General features: G+C 43.6%; 1 protein-coding gene across 7 annotated transcripts in view; it reads left to right on the top strand.

The window, feature by feature from the left end:
- Positions 1-2,205: 2,205 nt before the first annotated feature.
- Positions 2,206-25,372, top strand: part of LOC143289794 (glutathione hydrolase-like YwrD proenzyme) — a 36,510-nt gene continuing 13,343 nt past the window's right edge. Inside the window, exons 1-8 of one of the 7 annotated variants that reach the window (XM_076598959.1) lie at positions 2,225-2,291; positions 11,343-11,547; positions 15,519-15,656; positions 15,919-16,072; positions 19,207-19,360; positions 20,774-20,861; positions 23,981-24,093; positions 24,937-25,177. In XM_076598959.1, the coding sequence (XP_076455074.1) occupies positions 15,566-15,656; positions 15,919-16,072; positions 19,207-19,360; positions 20,774-20,861; positions 23,981-24,093; positions 24,937-25,177 (841 nt within the window). In that variant the 5' untranslated portion in view covers positions 2,225-2,291; positions 11,343-11,547; positions 15,519-15,565. Of the gene's footprint in view, positions 2,332-4,209; positions 4,219-5,390; positions 5,490-11,342; positions 11,548-12,618; positions 12,908-15,518; positions 15,657-15,918; positions 16,073-19,206; positions 19,361-20,773; positions 20,862-23,980; positions 24,094-24,936; positions 25,178-25,372 lie in introns of those variants that run through there. The other 6 variants (XM_076598976.1, XM_076598968.1, XM_076598984.1 and 3 more) reach the window with 6 other exon arrangements.

Genomic DNA, 25,372 nt, shown 5'->3' with positions numbered 1-25,372 from the left:
CACGCATATACTGTGATGTGGGCAGTTTGGCACACACGCATACTGTGATGTGGACAGTTTGTCGGACACACATACTGTGATGTGGGCAGTTTGTCGCACACACATACTGTGATGTGGGCAGTTTGTCACACACATACTGTGATGTGGGCAGTTTGTCACACATACTGTGATGTGGGCAGTTTGTCATACATACTGTGATGTGGGCAGTTTGTCGCACACACATACTGTGATGTGGGCAGTTTGTCACACACACATACTGTGATGTGGGCAGTTTGTCACACACACATACTGTGATGTGGGCAGTTTGTCACACACACACTGTGATGTAGGCAGTTTGTCACACACATACTGTGATGTGGGCAGTTTGTCACACATACTGTGATGTGGGCAGTTTGTACACACACTGTGATGTAGGCAGTTTGTCACACACATACTGTGATGTGGGCAGTTTGTCACACATACGTGATGTGGGCAGTTTGTCACACACACACACACTGTGATGTGGGCAGTTTGTCACACATACTGTGATGTGGGCAGTTTGTCACACACACTGTGATGTGGGCAGTTTGTCACTCACATACTGTGATGTGGGGAGTTTGTCACACACACACTGCTGTCTTTTTGTAGAAGATGTATCATTGATTTTCATGTCTTTTTTTCAAAGCTAAAAGAAAAGGATGTGTGAAAAAAGCTACAGTTTTTCCTGGTCCTCATGTTGAACCATCTGACAGTGAGTGTCGCCAGGCTGACCAAAGAAATGTGAGTGTAGCCATTGACCTGAGAAATGTGAGTGTGGCTAGGCAGAACAGATTGGTGACCTGAGAAATAAGAGAGGGATAAAAGAGAACGCAGTAGGTTGTAATGGTGTCTGAGCACCAATGACATGTCAAATGAGAGACCAGTTTTATGTTTTGATTTTACCTGTGTCTTAACTTATTTTTACCAGTGTAACATCAGTGGCATGTCAAATGAGAGGCCTGTTTATATTTTGTTTTTTTACATGTGTCTCACCTCAGTTTTACCTGTGTCTGACATCAGTGACATGTCAAATAAGAAACCTGGTCTTGTTGTATGCCTCTCTCATGTCTAGGCCCAGGTGGCATATCTCTCGACAGATTAAAGTGATATCAGAAATTTCATATCTTGGACAAAGTACAAGTAGAGTTTCTTTCTCTAACGGTTAGCAGCCAGGACTTTTGAAACAGGTAAAATATATCTTCATGTTCAGATCTGTTTGGTGACATGTTTGTTGTTGGGTTTTTGTATTTTATTTTCAAGGGGAGGGTGAGGGTGGGGGTTGTCTTTATAAAGTTTTCCAAACATACCATCTTGTCAGTTTGCTGTGATCTCATTTGATTTCCTCTGTGTGTGTGTGTGTGTGTGTTTGTGTGCGCGCGTGCGTCTGTGTGTGTGTGTGTGTGTGTGCGTGCGCGCATCTGTGTGTGTGTGTGTGTGCATCTGTGTGTGTGTGTGTGTGCGCGCGTCTGTATGTGTGTGTGTGTGTGTGCGCGTCTGTGTGTGTGTGTGTGTGTTTCAAGGAAAGACCTTTTATGTGATAGAGATGAAGTCTTTTTCATGCTTTGCACAACCCTTTTCCGAGTCTTTTATGCTTTCCTTTTTGATCAAGCTTTTGTATTTTGTACAGTTTCCATAAACCACACTGTTTTGTAATCAGGTCTGTAACACCCAAGGAAATGTTTTAATACCTGTTCATATAATTATGAAAATATTCATGTTTTCGGAGTGTTTCATATGAAAAATAAAGTACATCTATAGATATGGTTGAAGTAAATGTGTGTTTTGTTATCTCTCAGTGGCCGTTTTTCTGTGCCACACACACACACACACACACACACACACACAACACACACACACACACACACACACACACACACACACACACAACACACACACACACACACACACACACACACACACACAACACACACACACACACACACACACACACACACACACACACACACACACACACACACACACACACACACACACACTAAGGACAGACGGATGTCAATTCACCACACATGGACCAGTTCGTGTGTCTGGTTGGTCGCTCTCTCTGTATCTGTCTCTCTGTGTGTCTCTCTGTCTCTATCTCTCTCTTTGTTTCTCTGTGTGTGTGTGTGTGTGTGTGTGTGTGTGTGTCATAGCGCATATATAAAAAGTCTGCTGCACACACTACGGAGGTCAGCTCTCCCACACAGCTTCCTTAGCACTGAAAGTTGTGGTGTTGTGTTGTGGTGCTAAGTGCTCAAAGGATAACGTTGCAGGTGTTGTGTTGTACTCAGTGCTGAATGGATAACGTTACAGGTGTTGTGTTGTGTTGTACTCATTGCTGAAAGGATAACATTACCAGTGTTGTGTTGTGTTGTGTTGTGTTGTGCTGTACTCATCATTGAAAGGATAACGTTACAGGTGTTGTGTTGTACTCATCGTTGAAAGGATAACGTTACAGGTGTTGTGTTGTGTTGTGTTGTACTCATCGTTGAAAGGATAACGTTACAGGTGTTGTGTTGTGTTGTGGCGCTAAATGCTGAAAGGATAACGTTACAGGTGTTGTGTTGTATTGTGTTGTGTTGTACTCATCGTTGAAAGGATAACGTTACAGTTGTTGTGTTGTGTTGTACTCCGTGCTGAATGGATAACGTTACAGGTGTTGTGTTGTGTTGTACTCCGTGCTGAAAGGATAACGTTGCAGGTGTTGTGTTGTGTTGTGTTGTATTCAGTGCTGAAAGGATAACGTTGCAGATGTTGTGGTGCTAAGTGCTGAAAGGATAACGTTACAGTTGTTGTGTTGTATTGTGTTGTGTTGTACTCATCGTTGAAAGGATAACGTTACAGGTGTTGTGTTGTGTTGTGTTGTTCTCCGTGCTGAATGGATAACGTTACAGGTGTTGTGGTGGTAAGTGCTGAATGGATAACGTTGCAGGTGTTGTGTTGTATTGTGTTGTGTTGTGTTGTACTCCGTGCTGAATGGATAACGTTACAGGTGTTGTGGTGCTAAGTGCTGAATGGATAACGTTACAGGTGTTGTGGTGCTAAGTGTTGAATGGATAACGTTGCAGGTGTTGTGTTGTGTTGTGTTGTACTCAGTGCTGAATGGATAACGTTGCAGATGTTGTGTTGTGTTGTGTTGTGTTGTGTTGTACTCCGTGCTGAATGGATAACGTTACAGGTGTTGTGGTGCTAAGTGCTGAATGGATAACGTTGCAGGTGTTGTGTTGTGTTGTGTTGTACTCAGTGTTGAATGGATAACGTTGCAGATGTTGTGTTGTGTTGTGTTGTGTTGTGTTGTACTCCGTGCTGAATGGATAACGTTACAGGTGTTGTGGTGCTAAGTGCTGAATGGATAACGTTGCAGGTGTTGTGTTGTGTTGTGTTGTACTCCGCGCTGAATGGATAACGTTACAGGTGTTGTGGTGCTAAGTGCTGAATGGATAACGTTACAGGTGTTGTGGTGCTAAGTGCTGAATGGATAACGTTGCAGGTGTTGTGTTGTGTTGTGTTGTACTCAGTGCTGAATGGATAACGTTGCAGGTGTTGCGTTGTGTTGTGGTGTGGTGCTAATTGCTGAATGGATAACGTTGCAGGTGTTGTGTTGTGGTGCTAAGTGCTGAATGGATAACGTTGCAGGTGTTGTGTTGTGGTGCTAAGTGCTGAATGGATAACGTTGCAGGTGTTGTGTTGTGTTGTACTCAGTGCTGAATGGATAACGTTGCAGGTGTTGTGTTGTGTTGTGTTGTACTTCTTCTTCTTCTTCTTCTGCGTTCACTCGTATGCACACGAGTGGGCTTTTACGTGTATGACCGTTTTTACCCCGCCATGTAGGCAGCCATACTCCGTTTTCGGGGGTTGTGTTGTACTCATTGCTGAAAGGATAACATTACCGGTGTTGTGTTGTGTTGTGTTGTGTTGTACTCAGTGCTGAATGGATAACGTTGCAGGTGTTGTGTTGTGTTGTGTTGTACTCATTGCTGAAAGGATAACATTACCGGTGTTGTGTTGTGTTGTGTTGTGCTGTACTCATCATTGAAAGGATAACGTTACAGGTGTTGTGTTGTATTGTGTTGTGCTGTACTCATCATTGAAAGGATAACGTTACAGGTGTTGTGTTGTACTCATCGTTGAAAGGATAACGTTACAGGTGTTGTGTTGTGTTGTGTTGTGGCGCTAAATGCTGAAAGGATAACGTTGCAGGTGTTGTGTTGTATTGTGGTACTCAGCGCTGAATGGATAACGTTGCCGGTGTTGTGTTGTGTTGTGTTGTACTCAGCGCTGAATGGATAACGTTGCAGGTGTTGTGTTGTGTTGTGTTGTGTTGTACTCAGTGCTGAATGGATAACGTTACAGGTGTTGTGTTGTGTTGTACTCAGTGCTGAATGGATAACGTTACAGGTGTTGTGTTGTGTTGTACTCATCGTTGAAAGGATAAATTTACAGGTGTTGTGTTGTGTTGTGTGTTGTGGTGCTCAGTGCTGAATGGATAACGTTACAGGTGTTGTGTTGTACTCATCGTTGAAAGGATAAATTTACAGGTGTTGTGTTGTACTCATCGTTGAAAGGATAAATTTAACAATAATAATAATAATAATAATGGATACTTATATAGCACACTATCCAGAAATCTGCTCTAGGTGCTTTACAAAAACGCTTTTGATAACATAAAACATTATATCTATGTTGTGTTGTGACTGACACACAGCACTGATCAACACAGCACACAGTACTGACACACAGCACTGACACACAGCACTGTGTGTGTGTGCCTGCGTGTGTGTGCGTGTATGTGTGCGTGCCGTGGGCGTGTGGACCTGCGCGCGCGCGTGTGTGTATGTGTGGTGTAGGAGGGCGCAGCATGAAGAGGAGTATGCCTGAAGAAAGTTGACGGCGACACCATTCCGTCCAGTGCTGTTTCGCTGTTTTCGCGCTGGTTGTCCGTGAAAACATATTGAGATGTGCAACTGTCGCCATTTCAAGTTCAATGTTATTACCTCCCTTTTTGACTCACTTGTGTAAAACCAACAACAAACAAACAAACAAACAAAAAAACAAACAGAAAATAAAAGATAAAAAAAAGAACAACAGACTTGTTCTCACCATAAGTTCCCACAAGGGCACTGATAAGTGTGACCACACTGTCACTTGGAGGCGCGGCATCTCAACCCCACTCCGACCAATATCAAAACAGTCAAGTTATTCCAGTCCAGCTCTCTCTCTGTGTCTCTCTGAGAGAACTCAGAAACTCAAAAAAGATTAGGCTTTGCCTAAAATCTTAATCCTTGAATTAAAAAAATAAAAATAAAAATTTAAGTTTTTATTTCCGAGTGCTCCCCCCCCCTCTCTCTCTCTCTCTCTCTGGGGGTCAAAGGTGAGCCGTGACAGTGAGGACGCGTGTTTGTGAGCTCCTGCTATTTTTTGTCAAATATGCACACCTGTGTGATTTTCTAGTTCTGAGATTTTCTACAGAGGTTGGTGATGCATTATTCCTGTCTCTGCTTTACAATTCAGGGGAGTGTGTGGCAGTTTTCTGTCAGTATTCATTGCTTTTATGTTCAGCCGAGCAAAATTTAAGGCCTTAAAACTTAGAGCAAAACGGACGGAGTCATGGCAGGTATGTTCCTCTTTCTGTTATACATGGGAAATTTGATCCATCAGTGTGGTGACATTGAACTGAATCCCGGACCTCCAAAACAAGACTCTTTGAGACAGACACGACTAATGAGTAACAGTGGACAAAGACGAGCTAGCATTGACCAAGTGACTGAAAAACTGAATAATGACCCCACTATGAAAGACGTTATGTCAATGCTGTTGGGCTTCATATACTGATGCAACATTCGATGACTTGAAAAATGACATGACAGACTTGAAGGAATCGTATTCTGACCTTAAACAAGAAGTGCATGATATAGCAAATAATGTTAAAAGCTTGAGGGAAGAAAACGATGCCTTGAAAGAAGAAAACTGTGTTTTGAAAAAAAAGTAAAAGGTTTTAGAGAAAGAGGTTGATGATTTGGAAGGTCGGTCAAAGCGAAATAATTTGATTATCCATGGTATACCAAGAAATAAAAACGAAACATGGCAAGACTGCGAGGAACTGGTAAATGAGATGCTAATGGATAAGTTAGAGATATCAGACACGGTATAATTTGACAGAGTACATCGTGTGAATGCCAGTCCTAATTCCCCCATCGTTGCATGCTGTACGTTTTACAAAGACAAGGTAAAGGTTCTTAAAGAAAAGAGAAGTTAAAGGGAATTACTGTCTTCATTGGTGAGGATCTCTCTGCAAAAGTCAGAGAAATCAGGAAGAAACTGACTCCTAATCTTAAGGCAGCCAGAAAGAAAGCTACCATTGTGTATGATCACTTAGTGATCGAGGGGAAAAAGTTCTACCTAGACGCTGATGACAGACAGAAGCAGCATAGGACTCAGGCCGGCCCGTCAAACCACTGGATTTGTCATTTTCTAACAATGTAAACATTTCAGTGAAAGTGTCAGTTTCTAATCATGACATATATGCAACGGAGACAAATTGAAACTCGGCACCGGGTGTATACTGTGTGTGAAACTGGGGGCCGAGCGGTGGCTGGCAACAAGCCAACCAGACCTGTGTCAGATGACAGTGAATTTGTTGCCAACAGGGAGGGTGGAGAGTGTGGTCCAGTCTATTTAAAGAACATAAATTGTTTGTGAGACCAGCAGTCAAGTTGTCGCACCATAGACGGCGTTCAGGGGGAATAATTTGCCTTGTGCGGAATGAATTATAGTTCCTTATGTTCGTCATCTGAATGATGACTATGACTTTTGCATGTATTTCGTGTTGGATAAAGAATTCTTCCACTTTTGTAAAGACGTATTACTCATATGTGTGTATATACACCCAGAAAATTCACCGTACTATGCTTGTGACATTGATAATGGAATCAGTATTCTTGAGGATAGTACAGACAAGTGTGTGGTTGATGATATGGATATGTTACTTTGTGCTGACTTCAACGCAAGGACTTCTGATAATTCCCCCAAATTTCTTGATGAAAGCAGATTACATGAAAATTATAGTAAGGATGGTGAAGACCAGATGAAACGATGTTCTCATGATACAGTGTTGAATTCTTATGGTAAGAAATTATTAAATGTGACCACTGCAGTGGAACTGTTAGGTTCAATTAAGTGTCAGAAGTTATTTTGGGAAACAGTAAATAAAGTTGCACGCAAAAAATCTCAACCACAAAATAGTATATCTATTGATCAGTGGTTTGATCACTTTAAAAATGTCCTTGAAAAGGAAGCAGAGGAGTCCAGTGAAGATGATATTTAAATGAAGGTGTCATAGATGAGACAGATGAAGGAATAAGCAGACCAATATCAAGAGAAGAAGTATTGTTAGCAGTAAGAAAATTGAAGACTGGGAAATCAGCTGGACCTGACGAATTAATTGGTGAGTTTTTCAAAAATGCGGGGGATTCTACAATAAAAATAACGTTTTTAGTTAGACTGTTTAATCATTTATTTGATAATGGCATGTATCCACAAAGTTGGTCTGAATCGATTATTCTACCATTGTTCAAAAAAGGTAAAGTCAATAACACGAACAATTACAGAGGAATATCATTATGTAACATAAGCAGTAAATTGTATAGTTGTGTTATTAATTACAGATTACAGGAATCGGTTAATTTGAATAACATAACAGGTGAACATCAAGCTGGTTTTAAGAAAGATTATTGTACTATTGATCACATGTTTACTTTATTAACTGCTGTTCAAAAACAATTTGCCGATAATCAAAAATTGTATGTTGCATTTGTTGATTATGGAAAAGCTTTTGATTCGATTTCTAGGAAGTTACTATGGCCGGTTTTGTTAAAAAAAGAAAAGAAAAAGGAATTAGAGGTAAGCTGTATACATGTGTTAAAAGTATGTATGGAGAAGTTAAAGCTAGGATAAGAAGTGGAGCGAAATTATCAGATTTTGTGAATTGTACAAGAGGCGTGAAACAAGGTGATGTGTGCAGTCTTGTTCTATTTTCGTTGTTTGTGAATGACATTGCCCTTGAAACTGTTGAAAATGGACGGCATGGAGTGACTTTTGATTTGATAGAGTTGTTTATGCTGCTTTTTGCTGATGATATGATCTTGTTATCAATATCAGTTGTAGGTTTGCAAAGACAGCTAAATAGTTTATATGAAGCCGCAATGAAATTGGACTTAAAAGTAAACATGGAAGAAAACAAATATCATTGTGTTTCGTAGGGGTGGGTATTTAGGTAGACGTGAACAATGGTCATATGGAAATGAAACTGTAAGAGTGGTAAATGTGTATAAATATCTTGGGATCTTTTTTTCAACCAGACTCAGTTTTACATATGCCTGTCAAGATTTAGTAAGCAGGGCAAAGAGAGCTGTTCTAGTTATACTTCATGTTATATACAGATTAGATTGTAGCTCATACACAGTATTTGCTAAGTTGTTTGATTCTCAGGTACAGCCTATTTTACAGTACAGTGCAGAAATTTGGGCTTTTGAGAATGATGTTGAAATTGAAAGATTACACATGTTTGCCATGAAATGCTTCTTAAATGTTGATAGGCGAGCACCCAACGATTTAATTTATGGTTAACTTGGTAGATATCCAATATATATAAACTCATATGTAAAGTGTATTAGATACTGGCTAAAGATAACTAGAATGAATAATTATAGATTACCATACAAGGCTTACATGATGCTGTATAACTTAGACAATAACGGAAAAAAAGACTTGGGTTACAGGTATTCGAAAACGTTTGTGCTCTTATGGATTTTCTTATGTCTGGGATAACCAGGGTGTTGAAAACGTTTCATGGTTCATAAAATATTTCAAACAAAGAATTGTTGATTGTAGATGGCAGGACTGGCATAACCACATTCAGAGTAGTGACAGATTTGCTGACTATAAGACGTTTAAGTTGACAAATAATGTGGAGCCATATATTGAAATGAAAATGAATACATATGTGAAATGTGCTTTGACCAAAGTTAGACTTGGTATATCATATTGCCTGCCATCGTTTAAGATACAGTGAAAGAAGAGCTGAGAAAGTGTTGTGTCGTTTATGCCACCAATCAGAAGATGAAATTCACTTTATGTTTTGTTGTCCTTGTTTACTTGACTTAAGGTTGAAACATATCCAGCCTAATTTTTATAATAACCCATGCCGCTTTAGATTCAATTTGCTAATGTCATCCAGAAATGAAACTGTGTTGTGCAATGTGGCGTTATACATTTACAATGCCTTAAAGCGATTGCGTATTGCTATAACTTAGATCATAATATCAACATAGATTGTCAAATACAATAAGAATCTGAAGTGTAAATGTTAAGCAATGTGTTTTTGAAAAGTGTTTGTGTGATTGATATAATTGTGACTTACCCCTTTAGTAAGGGGCTTAGGCCTAAATCTGAATAAACAATTTCGTATTCGTATTTGTATTCTCTCTCTCTCTCTCTCTCTCTCTCTCTGCAGGTAATTATAACTTCAGTCAGCACAAATGACAGGCGCAGAAGTTGTCTTGGAATATTTTGAAAAAAACAATGTAATGAAATAAACTGGAGGCACATAATTAGATATTTTTCTTTCTTTTTCTCTGCAACTAAGTGGTCAACACATGAAGGTGGAACCTTGCTGACACTGGTGGACTGAAGACTGGCCCTCAGAACCTATGGCAGCACAGGCCTGGGCGGACCTGTCGCTGGTACCAAACGGCGGGTGGTTTGGAACCGCCATGTAACGAATATTATTGCCCACCTAAACAGCGGCAACCAGCTAGGAGTGCACCAAAAGACGCATAGGCAACCCCAAACCGTAAATGAGTAAAAAAAAAAAAATATTTCAAGAGATGTCTTATTTTATTTTATTTTTTTTAATTTTCGAGTTTTTTTTTTTTTTTTTACAAAGGTAAAGAAAAAAACCATTAGTTTGTACCTTTTTTTTTTCAAAGAAAGTGAAGGACGTTGAAACCGCATTTATAAGATTCTTTATCATTAGTTGTCTGCGTCTTTCCGCACGTCCCGCCGATTCCACGCTGTAAAAATAGATCAACAATTATCTCCCTTCCTTTTCAATGTTTCACATGTCACAGATACAAATCACTGTTGACCGTATACTGCAGTATTGTTTTTCCACTAACTTTATAAATTTATTCCCGATGTTAACCCATTGCGTTTAGTAGGACGCGCTCCTTAAATTATAAAATATCCAGTAAATTATGGAAGTCACGATCCAATAAATTATTTTTTTTCTGCACGTATGGAAGTCAGGATACAATCGATTATTTTTTCTGTACATATGGAAGTCACAATACAATAAATGTACTCACTATTCACACATGACTGCAACTCAAAATGAATGCAGCACCATGGTCAAATTTGCCGACGATACTACTCTAGAAGGGCTGATTACGAACAGTGATGAGTCAAAATATAGGGAAGAAGTACATGAACTTGCCAGCTGGTGTGATCAAAACAACTTAGAACTCAACAAATCCAAAACCAAAGAATTAATTCTAGATTTCAGGAAGACCATATCTGACCCCTTACCACTTGCCATTGAAAACACTGCGCAAGTAGACTCTGAGATCATCAGCGACTTTAAATTTCTCGGACTGATCATTTCCAACGATTTGAAATGGGAGAAAAATACGGAAAAAATTGTCACAATTAAGAAAGCACAACAAGCGCCTGTACTTTCTTCGGCGCCTCAGAAAGTTCGGAATTAGAGCAGTCATTGAAAGTGTGCTAACCTTCGCTATTACTGTTTGGTACGGAAACATTTCCAAGGCAGAAGTTGCAGCCCTTAACAGAATCGTAAAAACTGCCACCAAGAATACCGGGGCTGATCTACCTTCTCTAGAACACATATAATATATTATAAGCAAATCAATCAGCCAGGACAAATCACATTCAGCTTTTGGGATTTTCGAGATGCTCCCGTCTGGTCGACTCGACGGTACAGAAGTACGAGGACGAAAACCAATCGCTTCGCCAATAGCTTTTTCCCCAAAGCAGTCAATGCCCTGTCTCTCGAACAAATCCAGTCTGATAAACAGACTGATATTGTGCAATGAACAACCATCTACGAAGGTCTAGTCATCAACCCCATCCATATGTAATATACAGCTTCTGTTCAAACGTGTGTGTGTGTGTGTGTGTGTGTGTGTGTGTGTGTGTGTGTGTGTGTGTGCACGCGCGCGCACAATGCGCGTGCAATGCACAGCAAAGTTGAAGAAGGGAAAAGAATGTTGTAGCTGACAACCAGTTGACCCCTTCTGTATTGCCAGCACCGGGTGTCAGCTGTTACCGGAAGAGAGGCCTGTCGGATGCGTCAAAAACCAACCGGCGATCGCAATACCAACGTTGAAACACACAACGAAGGACCAACACAACGAAACAAGACAAAGACAGTTGTGGAACACAAGACAACAGTTGTGGAACACAAGCTCCTACCAAGAGTGGCGTGAACTCGGGGACCGGCGGAAGCTGCTTGTATGTTGACAACAAACATAGGACATCTGTTGCCGTATTGGGAGAAAAACAGTATTTAGATTAATTTTAGAGATGTTGAGAATTTGTATTTATGTAACAAATGTTCCAAAGATACTGACAGAAATGAAACACTTAATAGCTTGATGTATATGTTGAAACAGCCCACTCAGATAAGGTAAGTCTGCCCGTGGGGATGCCGGGGGTCTTTCAGTACAAATAGCACCCCCGCCTTCTGGAAACTATGTGCTAGAAATTTCCTCTTTTCTATCACTCTCTTTGTTTCTGCCTTTTTTCTTTTTTCACTGTTGTCTCCTTGTTCTGCCTTCCCAGTCCATTTCCCTTTCTTTTTTCAAGCAAGCCTTGACCCCTTTTTTTTCTCTTTTCCACAGTCTATGATGTACTGTCTGTGCTGTTTTGCTCTGGCGATTCGGTAGTGAGACTAACCACTGAGATGGGCACTAGCTGCCCATTCTGCTTTTTTGGTCTTTTTAATGCATTTTTTGTTTGGCTTTGACGGATTTGTTTTTTTTCCCCTTTTTTTACGACTGATTTTTTTTTTTTTTTTTAAATCTGCGGATGGTAGATTAGATTAACCCGGGAATGGCTGGCGTCCTCAGTATAGCCTAGTCTTATTCAGTTGCCATAAGGAGCTAAATGGTTGGGATACTGTGTCATGATCTGTGTTTTGTGGGTTTGTCTTAGTGTTTTTTTTGTTTTTGTTGTGTGTGTGTGTGTGTGTGTGTGTGTGTGTGTTTAGACGTGACAGCTGGTTCTGTGTTGACGCGTTTGAGCATTTATATGGTTTGACAGTCCTAGTCCTGATATGGCCCAGTGCGGTCGGCTGGACTATAAGCAACAAGAAAAAAATAAATAAAGATAAGGTCAGAAAGTTGTGGATACAATTTGTTGTTTATTTCTATGTCATTGAGTTTATTTCATGTGTCACACTAAGGAACACTGAAAGTATTTATATTTTTCTGGAAAGAAAAGGAGGATGCCATGTATAACTTGATACCTATTAACGGGAAGTAACCCAATACCAGAAGATTGTGTGAGTGGTGAGGGTGATGAGCCTTGAAGGGAACAGAGGTGGCGCACAAGAGAAATAAATGTGACGCAGGACTTCCAGCAGTGTGGAACATTTCTGAATCTGACCCACTTTCCCGGCGGACACAACGAACAGCGTGGAAGTCCACGTGCTGAGTGTTCATTGAGACACGTGACCATGTTAAGCGGCAGCTGACGCAGGGGAGAGAAACAAGTTGGCAGACAGTTTTCAAAGCAGGGATGAAGCAGTTGTGTCCCTTGTGGGGGTCAAGCAGGGAGTTGTGACTAACTTCAGCTGCTCTTGTTTGGCCAGGTATGGTGAGCTGCCCCTTTTGCATGTTCTTCTTGTCTGGAGGGAGATTTCGGGGATGGGTGAGACGGCGGTGTCCTCTTTCAGACTGTCTTCTAATTCCGTCGTTCACTCTATTATATGCTGTCAGCAGACTTCATTGAAATGCTTTGTTCTCTTTTGCTTTTGTCGTGGTACTGTACATTTCATTTCTGTGTGTTGTGGGTGATACTCTTTTCTCATAGAATAAATGACGCTTTGTGGGGCAGAATTATCCTACTCGGCAGTCGCGGCTTTTTTTGGATACGTATAAAGGTGTAAATAAAATAACTTAGGATCAGGCAATGGCATTGGCAAAACAAGGATTTTAACCAAAAGCAAAACGTGTGAATTGTGTGTATGGCTAGTCTATGACAGTGTAGTCAGTTTAAGTCTGCAGTGTGCTGAAATGTGTGAATTGCGTGTGTCGCCAATGTTTGAACAATGTAGTCAGTATACATCTACCATGGATATAGTGATAGACCTGACCCGATTCAGTCTGAACGATAATAACGAAACGTCACGATCTGTTGGGATCACGTGATTTTCTCTTCAATTCCGCCAGCGGTCTGGGATTGATGAGACCTGTCATTTTTTTTTCTTTAATTTTTTTTTTTTTTATTGATAATGAAGCAAGACATCACTATCTCTGAGATAGGACATGTGCGACGAGTATTTGTATTACTCTTTTTGTCACACCAGATTTCTCTGTATGAAATTTGGGCTGCTTTCCCCAGGAAGAGTGCGTTGCTACACTGACAGTGCCACCCATTTTTTGTATTTTTTTCTGCCTGCAATTTTTTTTGTTTTCCTATCGAAGTGGATTTTTCTGTAGAATTTTTTGCCAGGGAAACCCTTTTATTGCTGTGGGTTCTTTTACGTGCGCTACATGCATGCTGCACACAGGACCTTGGTTTATCGTCTCATCCGAATGAGAAACGTCCAGACCACCACTCAAGGTCTGGAGGAGGGGGAGAAAATTCTGGCGACTGCAGGTGTGATTCGAACCAGTGCACTCAGATTCTCTTGCTTCCTTGGAGGACGCGTTACCTCTGGCCAACACTCCACTCTTCTCTCCACTCCACTCCTATCTGCCTTTGATTTAAGACTGGCAAGTCACACACATTCCCGCCTCTGTGGAATAAAGTTTCCTTCAGTTGGTTGGCTGCATTTGAGCCCGTTTGATTCGGTTCTGTGCTTCTAACTTGCCCACCTTAAGAGGCTTGTTCATTACTGGGTTGGAAGGAATGGTGGGTAATATTTTGTGTGTAACACTCCGTGCAGAAAATCAATCAGTTCCGGACAGTCAGTCAGACAGTGGAAGTCAGTGGACAGTCAGACAGTCAGTGGACAGTTAGTCAGACAGTGGACAGTCAGACAGTGGAAGTCAGTCAGACAGTGGACAGTCAAACAGTCAGTGGACAGACAGTCAGTGGATAGTCAGACAGTGGACAGTCAGACAGGGGACAGTCAATGGACAGTCAGTCAGTGGACAGTCAGACAGTCAGTGGACAGTACAGTGGACAGTCAGACAATGGACAGTCAAACAGTTAGTGGACAGTCTGACAGTGGACAGTCAGTCAGTGGACAGACAGACAGACATTGGACAGTCAGTGGACAGTCAGACAATGGACAGTCAAACAGTTAGTGGACAGTCTGACAGTGGACAGTCAGTCAGTGGACAGACAGACAGACATTGGACAGTCAGTGGACAGTCAGACAATGGACAGTCAAACAGTCAGTGGACAGTCAGTCAGTGGACAGACAGACAGACATTGGACAGTCAGTGGACAGTCAGACAATGGACAGTCAAACAGTCAGTGGACAGTCAGTCAGTGGACAGACAGACAGACATTGGACAGTCAGTGGACAGTCAGACAATGGACAGTCAAACAGTCAGTGGATAGACAGTCAGTGGACAGACAGACAGACATTGGACAGTCAGTGGACAGTCAGACAATGGACAGTCAAACAGTCAGTGGATAGACAGTCGGTGGAACGTCAGACAGTCAGTGGACAGTCAGTCAGACAGAGGACAGTCAGTGGACAGTCAGTCAGTGGACAGTCAGTCAGACAGAGGACAGTCAGTGGACAGTCAGTCAGACAGAGAACAGTCAGTGGACAGTCAGTAAGTGGACAGTCAGTCAGACAGAGGTCAGTCAGTGGACAGTCAGTCAGACAGAGGACAGTCAGTGGACAGTCAGACAGTCAGTCAGACAGCAGACAGTCTGACAATGGACAGACAGGCAGTGAACAGTCAGTCAGACAGTGGACAGTCAGTCAGTGGACAATGAGACAGTCAGTGGACAGACAGTAAGTTGACAATCAGACAGTCAGTGGACAGTCAGACAGTAGACAGTCAGACAGTGGACAGTCAGACAGTCAGTGGACAGTCAGACAGTGGATAGCCAGACAGTGGACAGTCAGTCAGTGGACAGACAGTCAGTGGACATCGAGTCAGTGAACAGACAGTCAGTGGACAGACAGTTGGTGGACAGTCAGTCAGTGGACAGTCAGTGGACAATCAGACAATGGACAGTCAGTCAGTCAGTGGACAGACAGTCTGAGGTCACTGAACTGTGGTTAATGTGCACAGTGCTGCCATCGGTCAGAGAGAGGACACTTCACCAAAGGTCAAAGTGCATGATGGAGTTCCGGTCCCGACGGCCCGTGTTGGTGTGTGAACAGGGGTGTGTGGCCTCCAGCCAGCCACTGGCCTCACAGATAGGACTGGGTAAGTCACACACACACACACACACACACACACACACACACACACACACATTCTTGCACATAAAAAGAGAGAGACAGACGGACAGTCTTGTATTGTTCACAATAATCCCATATAATCTAAACATGCTCATGACGCTCACATTGCAGACAACAATGGCAGCAAGCAATGAATGGCATGTCTGCAACAGTTGTTTTATTTAGCGGTTGTTGTAACCCCCCCCCCCCCCCCCCCCCCCCCCCCCCTATCGCCTCCTTTGTGTCAGATGTGCTGAAGGCCGGAGGGAACGCGGCAGACGCAGCGGTGGGGGTGGCAGCAGCTCTGGCAGTGACGGAGCCGCACAGCACGGGGCTGGGGGGGGATGCCTTCTGCCTCTTCTATGACGTCAGGTCACGACAGGTTCGGGGGCTGAACGGCAGGTCGGTCTGACGTCATTCTGCCTCATTTTCTGTTGTCTCCTGTGCGGCCTGTCCGTGTTGTTATGTGGGTCTGACGTCGTTAATGACGTCGTTTTGTGGGCCTGACGTCGTTATGTGGGTCTGACGTCGTTATCTGACGTCTTTATGTGGGTCAGATGTCGTTATGAGGGTCTGACGTCGTTATGTGGGTCTGACGTCGTTATCTGACGTCTTTATGTGGGTCAGATGTCGTTATGAGGGTCTGACGTCGTTATGTGGGTCTGACGTCATTATCTGACGTCTTTATGTGGGTCAGATGTCGTTATGAGGGTCTGACGTCGTTATGTAGGTCTGACGTCGTTATCTGACGTCTTTATATGGGTCAGATGTCGTTATGTGGGTCTGACGTCGTTGTGCGGATCTGACGTCGTTATCTGACGTCTTTATGTGGGTCAGATGTCGTTATGTGGGTCTGACGTCGTTATGTCCGTCTGCCGTTGTCACCGTTGTTATGTGGGTCTGCCGTTGTCACCGTTGTTATGTGGGTCTACCGTTGTCACCGTTGTTATGTGGGTCTACCGTTGTCACCGTTGTTATGTGGGTCTACCGTTGTCACCGTTGTTATGTGGGTCTACCGGTGTCACCGTTGTTATGTGGGTCTACCGGTGTCACCGTTGTTATGTGGGTCTACCGTTGTCACCGTTGTTATGTGGGTCTACCGTTGTCACCGTTGTTATGTGGGTCTACCGTTGCCCGAATCTGTTGGCTTCTCCTGTGTGGCCTTTGGTGTTTTCTGTGTGTCTTTTTTCTGTTTCTGTGTGTTTGTATGTGTGCCTTTTTTCTGTTTCTGTGTGTTTGTATGTGTGCCTTTTTCTGTTTCTGTGTGTTTTTATGTGTGCCTTTTTCTGTTTCTGTGTGTTTGTATGTGTGCCTTTTTCTGTTTCTGTGTGTTTTTATGTGTGTCTTTTTTCTGTTTCTGTGTGTTTGTATGTGTGCCTTTTTTCTGTTTCTGTGTGTTTGTATGTGTGCCTTTTTCTGTTTCTGTGTGTTTTTATGTGTGTCTTTTTCTGTTTCTGTGTGTTTTTATGTGTGTCTTTTGGTGTTCCTGTGTGTTTTTTATGTCTTTTTCTGTTTCTGTGTTTTTATGTGTGTCTTTTCCTGTTTCTGTGTGTTTTTATGTGTCTTTTGGTGTTTCTGTGTGTTTTTATGTGTCTTTTGGTGTTTCTGTGTGTTTTTATGTGTGTCTTTTGGTGTTTCTGTGTGTTTTTTTTATGTGTGTCTTTTGGTGTTTCTGTGTGTTTTTATGTGTCTTTTCCTGTTTCTGTGTGTTGTTATGTGTCTTCTGGTGTTTCTGTGTGTTGTTATGTGTGTCTTTTGGTGTTTCTGTGTGTTTTTCTGTGTGTCTTTTTCTCAGTGTTTCTGTGGGTTTTTTTTATGTGTCTTTTGGTGTTTCTGTGTGTTTTTATGTGTGTCGTTTTCTGTTTTTGTGTGTTTTTCTCTGTGTCTTTTTTCTGTTTCTGTGTGTTTTATGTGTCTTTTGGTGTTCCTGTGTGATTTATGTGTGTCTTTTGGTGTTTCTGTGTGATTTATGTGTGTCTTTTGGTGTTCCTGTGTGTTTTTTATGTCTTTTTCTGTTTCTGTGTGTTGTTATGTGTGTCGTTTGGTGTTTCTGTGTGATTTATGTGTGTCTTTTGGTGTTCCTGTGTGTTTTTTATGTCTTTTTCTGTTTCTGTGTTTTTATGTGTCTTCTGGTGTTTCTGTGTGTTTTTATGTGTGTCTTTTTCTGTTTCTGTGTGTTTTATGTGTGTCTTTTGGTGTTTGTGTGTGTTTTTATGTGTGTCTTTTGGTGTTTCTGTGTGTTTTTTATGTGTGTCTTTTGGTGTTTGTGTGTGATTTATGTGTGTCTTTTGGTGTTTGTGTGTGTTTTTTATGTGTGTCTTTTGGTGTTTGTGTGTGTTTTTATGTGTGTCTTTTGGTGTTTCTGTGTGTTTTTTATGTGTGTCTTTTGGTGTTTCTGTGTGTTTTTATGTGTGTCTTTTGGTGTTTCTGTGTGTTGTTATGTGTGTCTTTTGGTGTTTCTGTGTGTTGTTATGTGTGTCTTTTGGTGTTTCTGTGTGTTTTTCTGTGTCTTTTGGTGTTTCTGTGTGTTTTTATGTGTGTCTTTTGGTGTTTCTGTGTGTTGTTATGTGTGTCTTGGTGTGTTGTTATGTGTGTCTTTTGGTGTTTCTGTGTGTTGTTATGTGTGTCTTGGTGTGTTGTTATGTGTGTCTTTTGGTGTTTATGTGTGTTGTTATGTGTGTCTTTTGGTGTGTTGTTATATGTGTCTTTTGGTGTTTTGTTATGTGTGTCTTTCGGTGTTTATGTGTGTTGTTATGTGTGTCTTTTGGTGTGTTGTTATATGTGTCTTTTGGTGTTTTGTTATGTGTGTCTTTTGGTGTTTATGTGTGTTGTTATGTGTGTCTTTTGGTGTGTTGTTATGTGTGGTTGTTATGTGTGTCTTTTGGTGTTTCTGTGTGTTGTTATGTGTGTCTTTTGGTGTGTTGTTATGTGTGTCTTTTGGTGTTTCTGTGTGTTTTTCTGTGTGTCTTTTGGTGTTTCTGTGTGTTTTTATGTGTGTCTTTTGGTGTTTCTGTGTGTTTTTCTGTGTGTCTTTTGGTGTTTGTGTGTTTTTATGTGTGTCTTTTCCTGTTTCTCTGTGTGTTTATGTGTGTCTTTTGGTGTTTCTGTGTGTTTTATGTGTGTCTTTTGGTGTTTCTGTGTGTTTTTATGTGTGTCTTTTGGTGTTTCTATGTGTTTTTATGTGTGTCTTTTGGTGTTTCTGTGTGTTTTTATGTGTGTCTTTTGGTGTTTCTGTGTGTTTTTATGTGTGTCTTTTGGTGTTTCTGTGTGTTGTTATGTGTCTTTTCCGGTTTCTGTGTGTTTTTATGTGTCTTTTTTTCTGTTTCTGTGTGTTGTTATGTGTGTTTTTGGGTGTTTCTGTGTGTTTCATGTGTGTCCTTTGGTGTTTCTCTGTTTTTTGGTCTTTGTTGTTGTTGTTGTTGTTGTTGTTGTTGTTGTTGTTGTTGTTGTTGTTGTGTGTGTGTGTGTGTGTGGAATGGGTGTCCATGTTATGAACACAGCATCATGTCCCCCACCCCCCTCCCTGCCTGTAACAGCGGGCGGTGCAGCCAGAGAGCGGGTGTGGGTGTGCTGGGGGAGGAGGGGTGGAGTGAGGGGGCCAGGTTCCCGGACCGCCATGGGCACTCCGTCACCGTCCCCGGGGCACCTGCCGCCTGGATGGACACCCTGCACCACTTCGGATCCGGCAAGGTGACCGGGGGAGGGAGGGAGGGAGGAGGGGAGGAGGGGGTGTCGGGGGCGGGGCGGTTGGGTGGAGGGGGGGGGGGGTACAACAACAGGCAGACACACAAAACCAACACAATAAACAACAATAAAACAGGACAAGAACGAAAATGATATATTGCACTGGAAGCCATTTTAATGTGGTTCTGTCAGCAGTGAGCATGCACCAGAAGTTTTGTGATACTGTGAGCATGCACCACAATCCATGTGATATACTGTGAGCATGCACCACAATCCATGTGATATACTGTGAGCATGCACCACAATCCATGTGATACACTGTGAGCATGCACCACAATCCATGTGATATACTGTGAGCATGCACCACAATCCATGTGATATACTGTGAGCATGAACCACAATCCGTGTGAGATGATATACTGTGAGCATGCACCACAATCCATGTGATATACTGTGAGCATGCACCACAATCCATGATACACTGTGAGCATGAACCACAATCCATGTGATATACTGTGAGCATGCACCACAATCCATGTGATATACTGTGAGCATGCACCACAATCCATGTGAGATGATATACTGTGAGCATGCACCACAATCCATGTGATATACTGTGAGCATGCACCACAATCCATGATACACTGTGAGCATGAACCACAATCCATGTGATATACTGTGAGCATGCACCACAATCCATGTGATATACTGTGAGCATGCACCACAATCCATGTGATATACTGTGAGCATGCACCACAATCCATGATACACTGTGAGCATGAACCACAATCCATGTGATATACTGTGAGCATGCACCACAATCCATGTGATATACTGTGAGCATGCACCACAATCCATGTGATATACTGTGAGCATGCACCACAATCCATGTGATATACTGTGAGCATGCACCACAATCCATGATACACTGTGAGCATGAACCACAATCCATGTGATATACTGTGAGCATGCACCACAATCCATGTGATATACTGTGAGCATGCACCACAATCCATGTGATATACTGTGAGCATGCACCACAATCCATGTGATATACTGTGAGCATGCACCACAATACCATGTGAGGTGATATACTGTGAGCATGAACCACAATCTGTGTGAGATGATATACTGTGAGCATGCACCACAATCCATGTGATATACTGTGAGCATGCACCACAATCCATATGATATACTGTGAGCATGAACCACAATCCATGATATACACTGTGAGCATGCACCACAATCCATGTGATATACTTTGAGTATGCACCACAATCCATGTGAGGTGATATACTGTGAGCATGCACCACAATCCATGTGATATACTGTGAGCATGCACCACAATCCATGTGATATACTGTGAGCATGCACCACAATCCATGTGAGATGATGTACTGTGACATGGTGTGTGGACAGGTCAGTGCCCAACAGGTCCTGAGCCCTGCCATACAGCTTGCAGAGACTGGATTCCCTGTCACCTTCCGCACAGCCCTCCACTGGAAAGGTGACCCGGGGCTGGGGTTGGGAGAGGCAGAGGGACAGACAGACACAGAGAGAGTGGGAGAGAGGGAGAGAGAGAGAGAGAGAGAGAGAGAGAGAGAGAGAGAGAGACAGAGAGAGACAGACAGAAAGAGAGACACAGAGTGAGAGAGAAAGAGAGACAGACAGACAGAGAGAAAGAGAGAGAGAGTGAGAGAAAGAGAGAGAGAGACAGACAGACAAAGAGAAAGAGAGACACAGAGTGAGAGAAAGAATGAGAGAGAGACAGAGACAGACAGACAGAGGTTTAGTCTGAGGTACTGGATATTGACACTGTCTTTTTTTCTGTTTTTTCAAGGCCTGACTAAGCACGTTGGATTACACTGCTGGTCAGGCATCTGCGTAGCAGATGTGGTGTGGCGTATATGTATTTGTCCGAACGCAGTGACCCCTCCTTGAGTAACTGAACTGAACTGAACTGAGCTGTATCTTGTGCATAGTATTGATGAAGTTTGGTACAGCGATTGGTCATGGTGAGAAACCGACCCATGTGTAGTATTGATGAAGTTTGGTACAGTGATTGGTCATGGTGAGAAACCGACCCATGTGTAGTATTGATGAAGTTTGGTACAGTGATTGGTCATGGTGAGAAGCCGACCCATGTGTAGTATTGATGAAGTTTGGTACAGTGATTGGTCATGGTGAGAAACCGACCCATGTGTAGTATTGATGAAGTTTGGTACAGTGATTGGTCATAGTGAGAAGCCGACCCATGTGTAGTATTGATGGTGGGAGGGGCAGTTAGCGCGTCATTGACTGGTAGCTGTAGGAGGGCTGCAATTACCTCGTCAGATACAGACGAGTCCCTGTTGAAGAGGGTGTTAAAGTGCTCTGCCCAGCAGGCAAGGATGTCTTTCTTGTCTGTCAGGAGATGGTCTGGTCAAAGGCTCGGACAGGGGTTGATCCTGTGACTCTCGGCCCGTACACAGCTCGGAGACCATCATGGAAGGTCTTCTGTGAGCATCAGCAGCGGGCTGAAGCTCTTCGGACTTTCTCTCCCACCAGGTGTTCTTCATCTCACGCAGCCTCTTCTGTACGAGTTGCTTGGTTTGCAAGTACTGGTTCTTCTTCCTCTGGCAGTCTTTATCGGAAATGTGATCCTGATGCCGTATATGCAGTGTGTTCAGGGGCTTGGAGATTCCAGAGTCGTTCTCGTCAAACCAGTCTTTGTGGCTCCTCTGTACAATGCCGAGTGTGTCAGCTGCTGCTGTGTACACAGCATCTCTAAAGGTGCTCCATACCTTTTCTACATCAGTCGATGTAGGAATTTCTTGGAGAGAATCTTGGATTTGCTGCTGCAGCACATCCTTGGTGATAGGGACGCGGTGGATGTTCAGCTTTCTAGGGGGTTACTGCCTGGCTGGTTTGAGCTTGCGTGCAAGTCTGATGTTCATCTTGCTGCGTACCAGGCGATGGTCCGATCAACAGACTGCACCTCTCATGCAGCGTGTAACGGAAACATCACCTCTGTCCCTCTACCGGACAATCATATAGTCCAGCATGTGCCACTGCTTGGAGCGGGGGTGCATCCATGTGTTCTTGTACTTGTCCACTTGTTAGAAGAGGGTGTTGGTGATGGTCAGTCCATGCTGCGCGCAGAGCGAGAGCAAAAGCAGTCCGTTGGAGTTGCCCTTGCTAGTGCCGTGCTGTCCTAGGACTTTTGGCCATGAGAAGTCCACGCCGACGTGGGCATTCAAATCCCCAAGGATGATCAGCCTGTCCTTTCTGTCTACCGCTGAAATGATGCGGCTGAGCTCCTCGTAGAAAGCTTCTTTGATGTCATCAGGGTTGGTCATCGTCGGGGCATAGCAGCTGATGGCTGTGGAGAAGCGATCCTCGGACAGCTTCAGACGCAGTGTCATCAGCCTATCGTTTATCCCATGTGGAAGGCTGTTAAGCTGTTGTGCAAGTTTGGTTCGTATGGCAAAGCTCACGCCTGAGGTTCTTGGGGGTGCCATCTGGTTTCCCAATGCAGTAGAAGGTGTAGCCCCCTCCACTTCCTCCAGCTGGGTTTCACCGGCAAACCTGGTTTTGCTCAAGGCTGCTATGTCCACCTGGTAGTGACCAAGCATTCTAGCAATGAGCGCTGTGCGCCTTTCTGGTCTGTCGTCTCTGTCTAAAAGGGTGCGAACATTCCAGGCACTCAGAGTCAGGGCATGACTCCTGGTTCTTTTCTTCTGTTGTTTTCGACCGCTAGTGTTGGATGTACAAGTAGGTGTGGTTTCCTACTAGGTACTAGGTGAGGCAGGCTTTGTTTAGGGATCCTTTTATCTCCCCTTCCCCATGTGGGGAGAGCAGTGCTGTCCAAAAAAAAAGGGGTTGCTCTGACGCTGTGGGAGGATACGGGCGCCACATTCGCCCCAGTCTACGGCGGATGACCATCACCCCACAGCCGCCTGCGTGCAGAGTTATGACTAGGAACTGCCAGCAGCATCCTCTGCCTGTCCCTGTAATCACTTCTCCATCGCCGCACGGCTTGGGAATGCTGGGTGTTGAAGGGCTAGCTCGTCGTTCCGACATTAGCCTGGTTGCCTGACCAGCACAGGTGACGTTTATTTTAGTGAAGAGGAGTTGTGCAGTCCCTTCCCGACTCTCTCGCCTACTGACGCTCAGAGTCCCGCAGGTGCAGATACTGCCACGTGTAGAACGGCCTCGGCAGATGCAGGTTTTTTCTTTGGAGTTCCGTCTCTTAGGAGGACTTCCAGCGAAGGATAAGAGCTCCCCCCGCCCTTTGGTCATACTCTTCCACCTTCACAGTCGTTGGGAAAGGTTTCCTTCTCTGCCTGGTCCGTCGTTGGGAGACTTCACATGCGGCAGATAGTACTGGGTTACATGGTACCAGTAGCAAGGGTTATGCCGCTGACCTGACATTCTGTACATGAATATGTCAAAGATTAAGGTCACATCACTTCATTTGCAATGTCTTTATTTTTGTTTTCATATTTCTTTTTGTTAGATTAATGGGCATCACAAGTCTTGAAAGTCTCGACTCTCTCTGTCTCTGTCTGTCTGTCTGTCTGTCTCTCTTTCATTGTCCAAGAGGCAGCTTGACGTGTTGAACGTGTATTGAATTGTGTGTGACAGAGGCGGAGGCCCTGTTGGTGGACAGACAGAACGGCCAGGACATGCTGCTCAATGGCCGTGCCCCGCGTCACGGCCAGGTCATGACCCTGCCCCTCATGGCCAATGTCTTGAAGGTATGTACAGCTATCACCTGGCCAACACCTTGAAGGTATGTACAGCTATCACCTGGCCAACACCTTGAAGGTATGTACAGCTATCACCTGGTCAACATCATGAAGGTATGTACAGCTATCACCTGGCCAACACCATGAAGGTATGTACAGTTATCACCTGGCCAACACCATGAAGGTACGTACAGCTATCACCTGACCAACACCTTGAAGGTATGTACAGCTGTCACCTGGCCAACACATAGAACATAGAACTATCACCTGGCCAACACCTTGAAGGTATATAGGTCATACTACACGGGGGAACTACCTTTTGAAAACCAAACGTAACTGTAGTTCGGAAATAAGACAGACAGGAACTACATGTTGAAAACAAACCATGTCTGCAGCTCTAGGTGGTTCAAGGAGTTAGCTATGCACTGTAATAAGTCAGACAGGATCTAGGTGGTTCAAGGAGCTAGCTATTCACAGTAATAAGACAGACAGGATCTAGGTGGTTCCAGGAGCTACCTATGCACTGTAATAAGACATACAGAATGTGTGTGGTTCCAGGAGCTAGCTATTCACAGTAATAAGACAGACAGGATCTAGGTGGTTCCAGGAGCTAGCTATGAACGGTAATAAGACAGACAGGATGTGGGTGGTTCCAGGAGCTCGCTATTCACAGTAATAAGACAGACAGGATGTGGGTGGTTCCAGGAGCTAGCTATGAACTGTAATAAGACATACAGAATGTGTGTGGTTCCAGGAGCTAGCTTTGAACTGTAATAAGACAGACGGGATCTGGGTGGTTCCAGGAGCCAGCTATGAACGGTAATAAGACAGACGGGATCTGGGTGGTTCCAGGAACTGGCCAATCACGGAAAAGAGGCCTTCTATCAGGGCCGTGTGGCCAGAGCTATCAGTGAGGCCGTGCAGCAACACGGCGGCCTACTGACGTCAGAGGACCTGGCCAATCACAGCACGACATTGGACGATCCCATCTTCACGGACTACAGGGGGTGCAGGGTGTGGCAGATGCCGCCCAACGGGCAGGGCATGGCTGTGCTGATTGCGCTCAACATTCTGGAGGAGTTTGACCTGCAAGGTGCCTCACACACACACACACATGACAGCCAGACACACACACACAATCATACACACACACACACACACACACACACTTGACAGCCAGACACACACACACACACACACACACACACACACACACACACACTTGACAGCCAGACACACACACACACACACACGCACGCACACACGCAAACACACACACACACACACA

This window comes from Babylonia areolata, chromosome 1 (assembly GCF_041734735.1).
Source record: "Babylonia areolata isolate BAREFJ2019XMU chromosome 1, ASM4173473v1, whole genome shotgun sequence".
Classification (NCBI taxonomy): Eukaryota; Metazoa; Mollusca; class Gastropoda; order Neogastropoda; family Buccinidae; genus Babylonia; species Babylonia areolata.
This window is presented reverse-complemented; position numbering and strand designations above follow the sequence as displayed.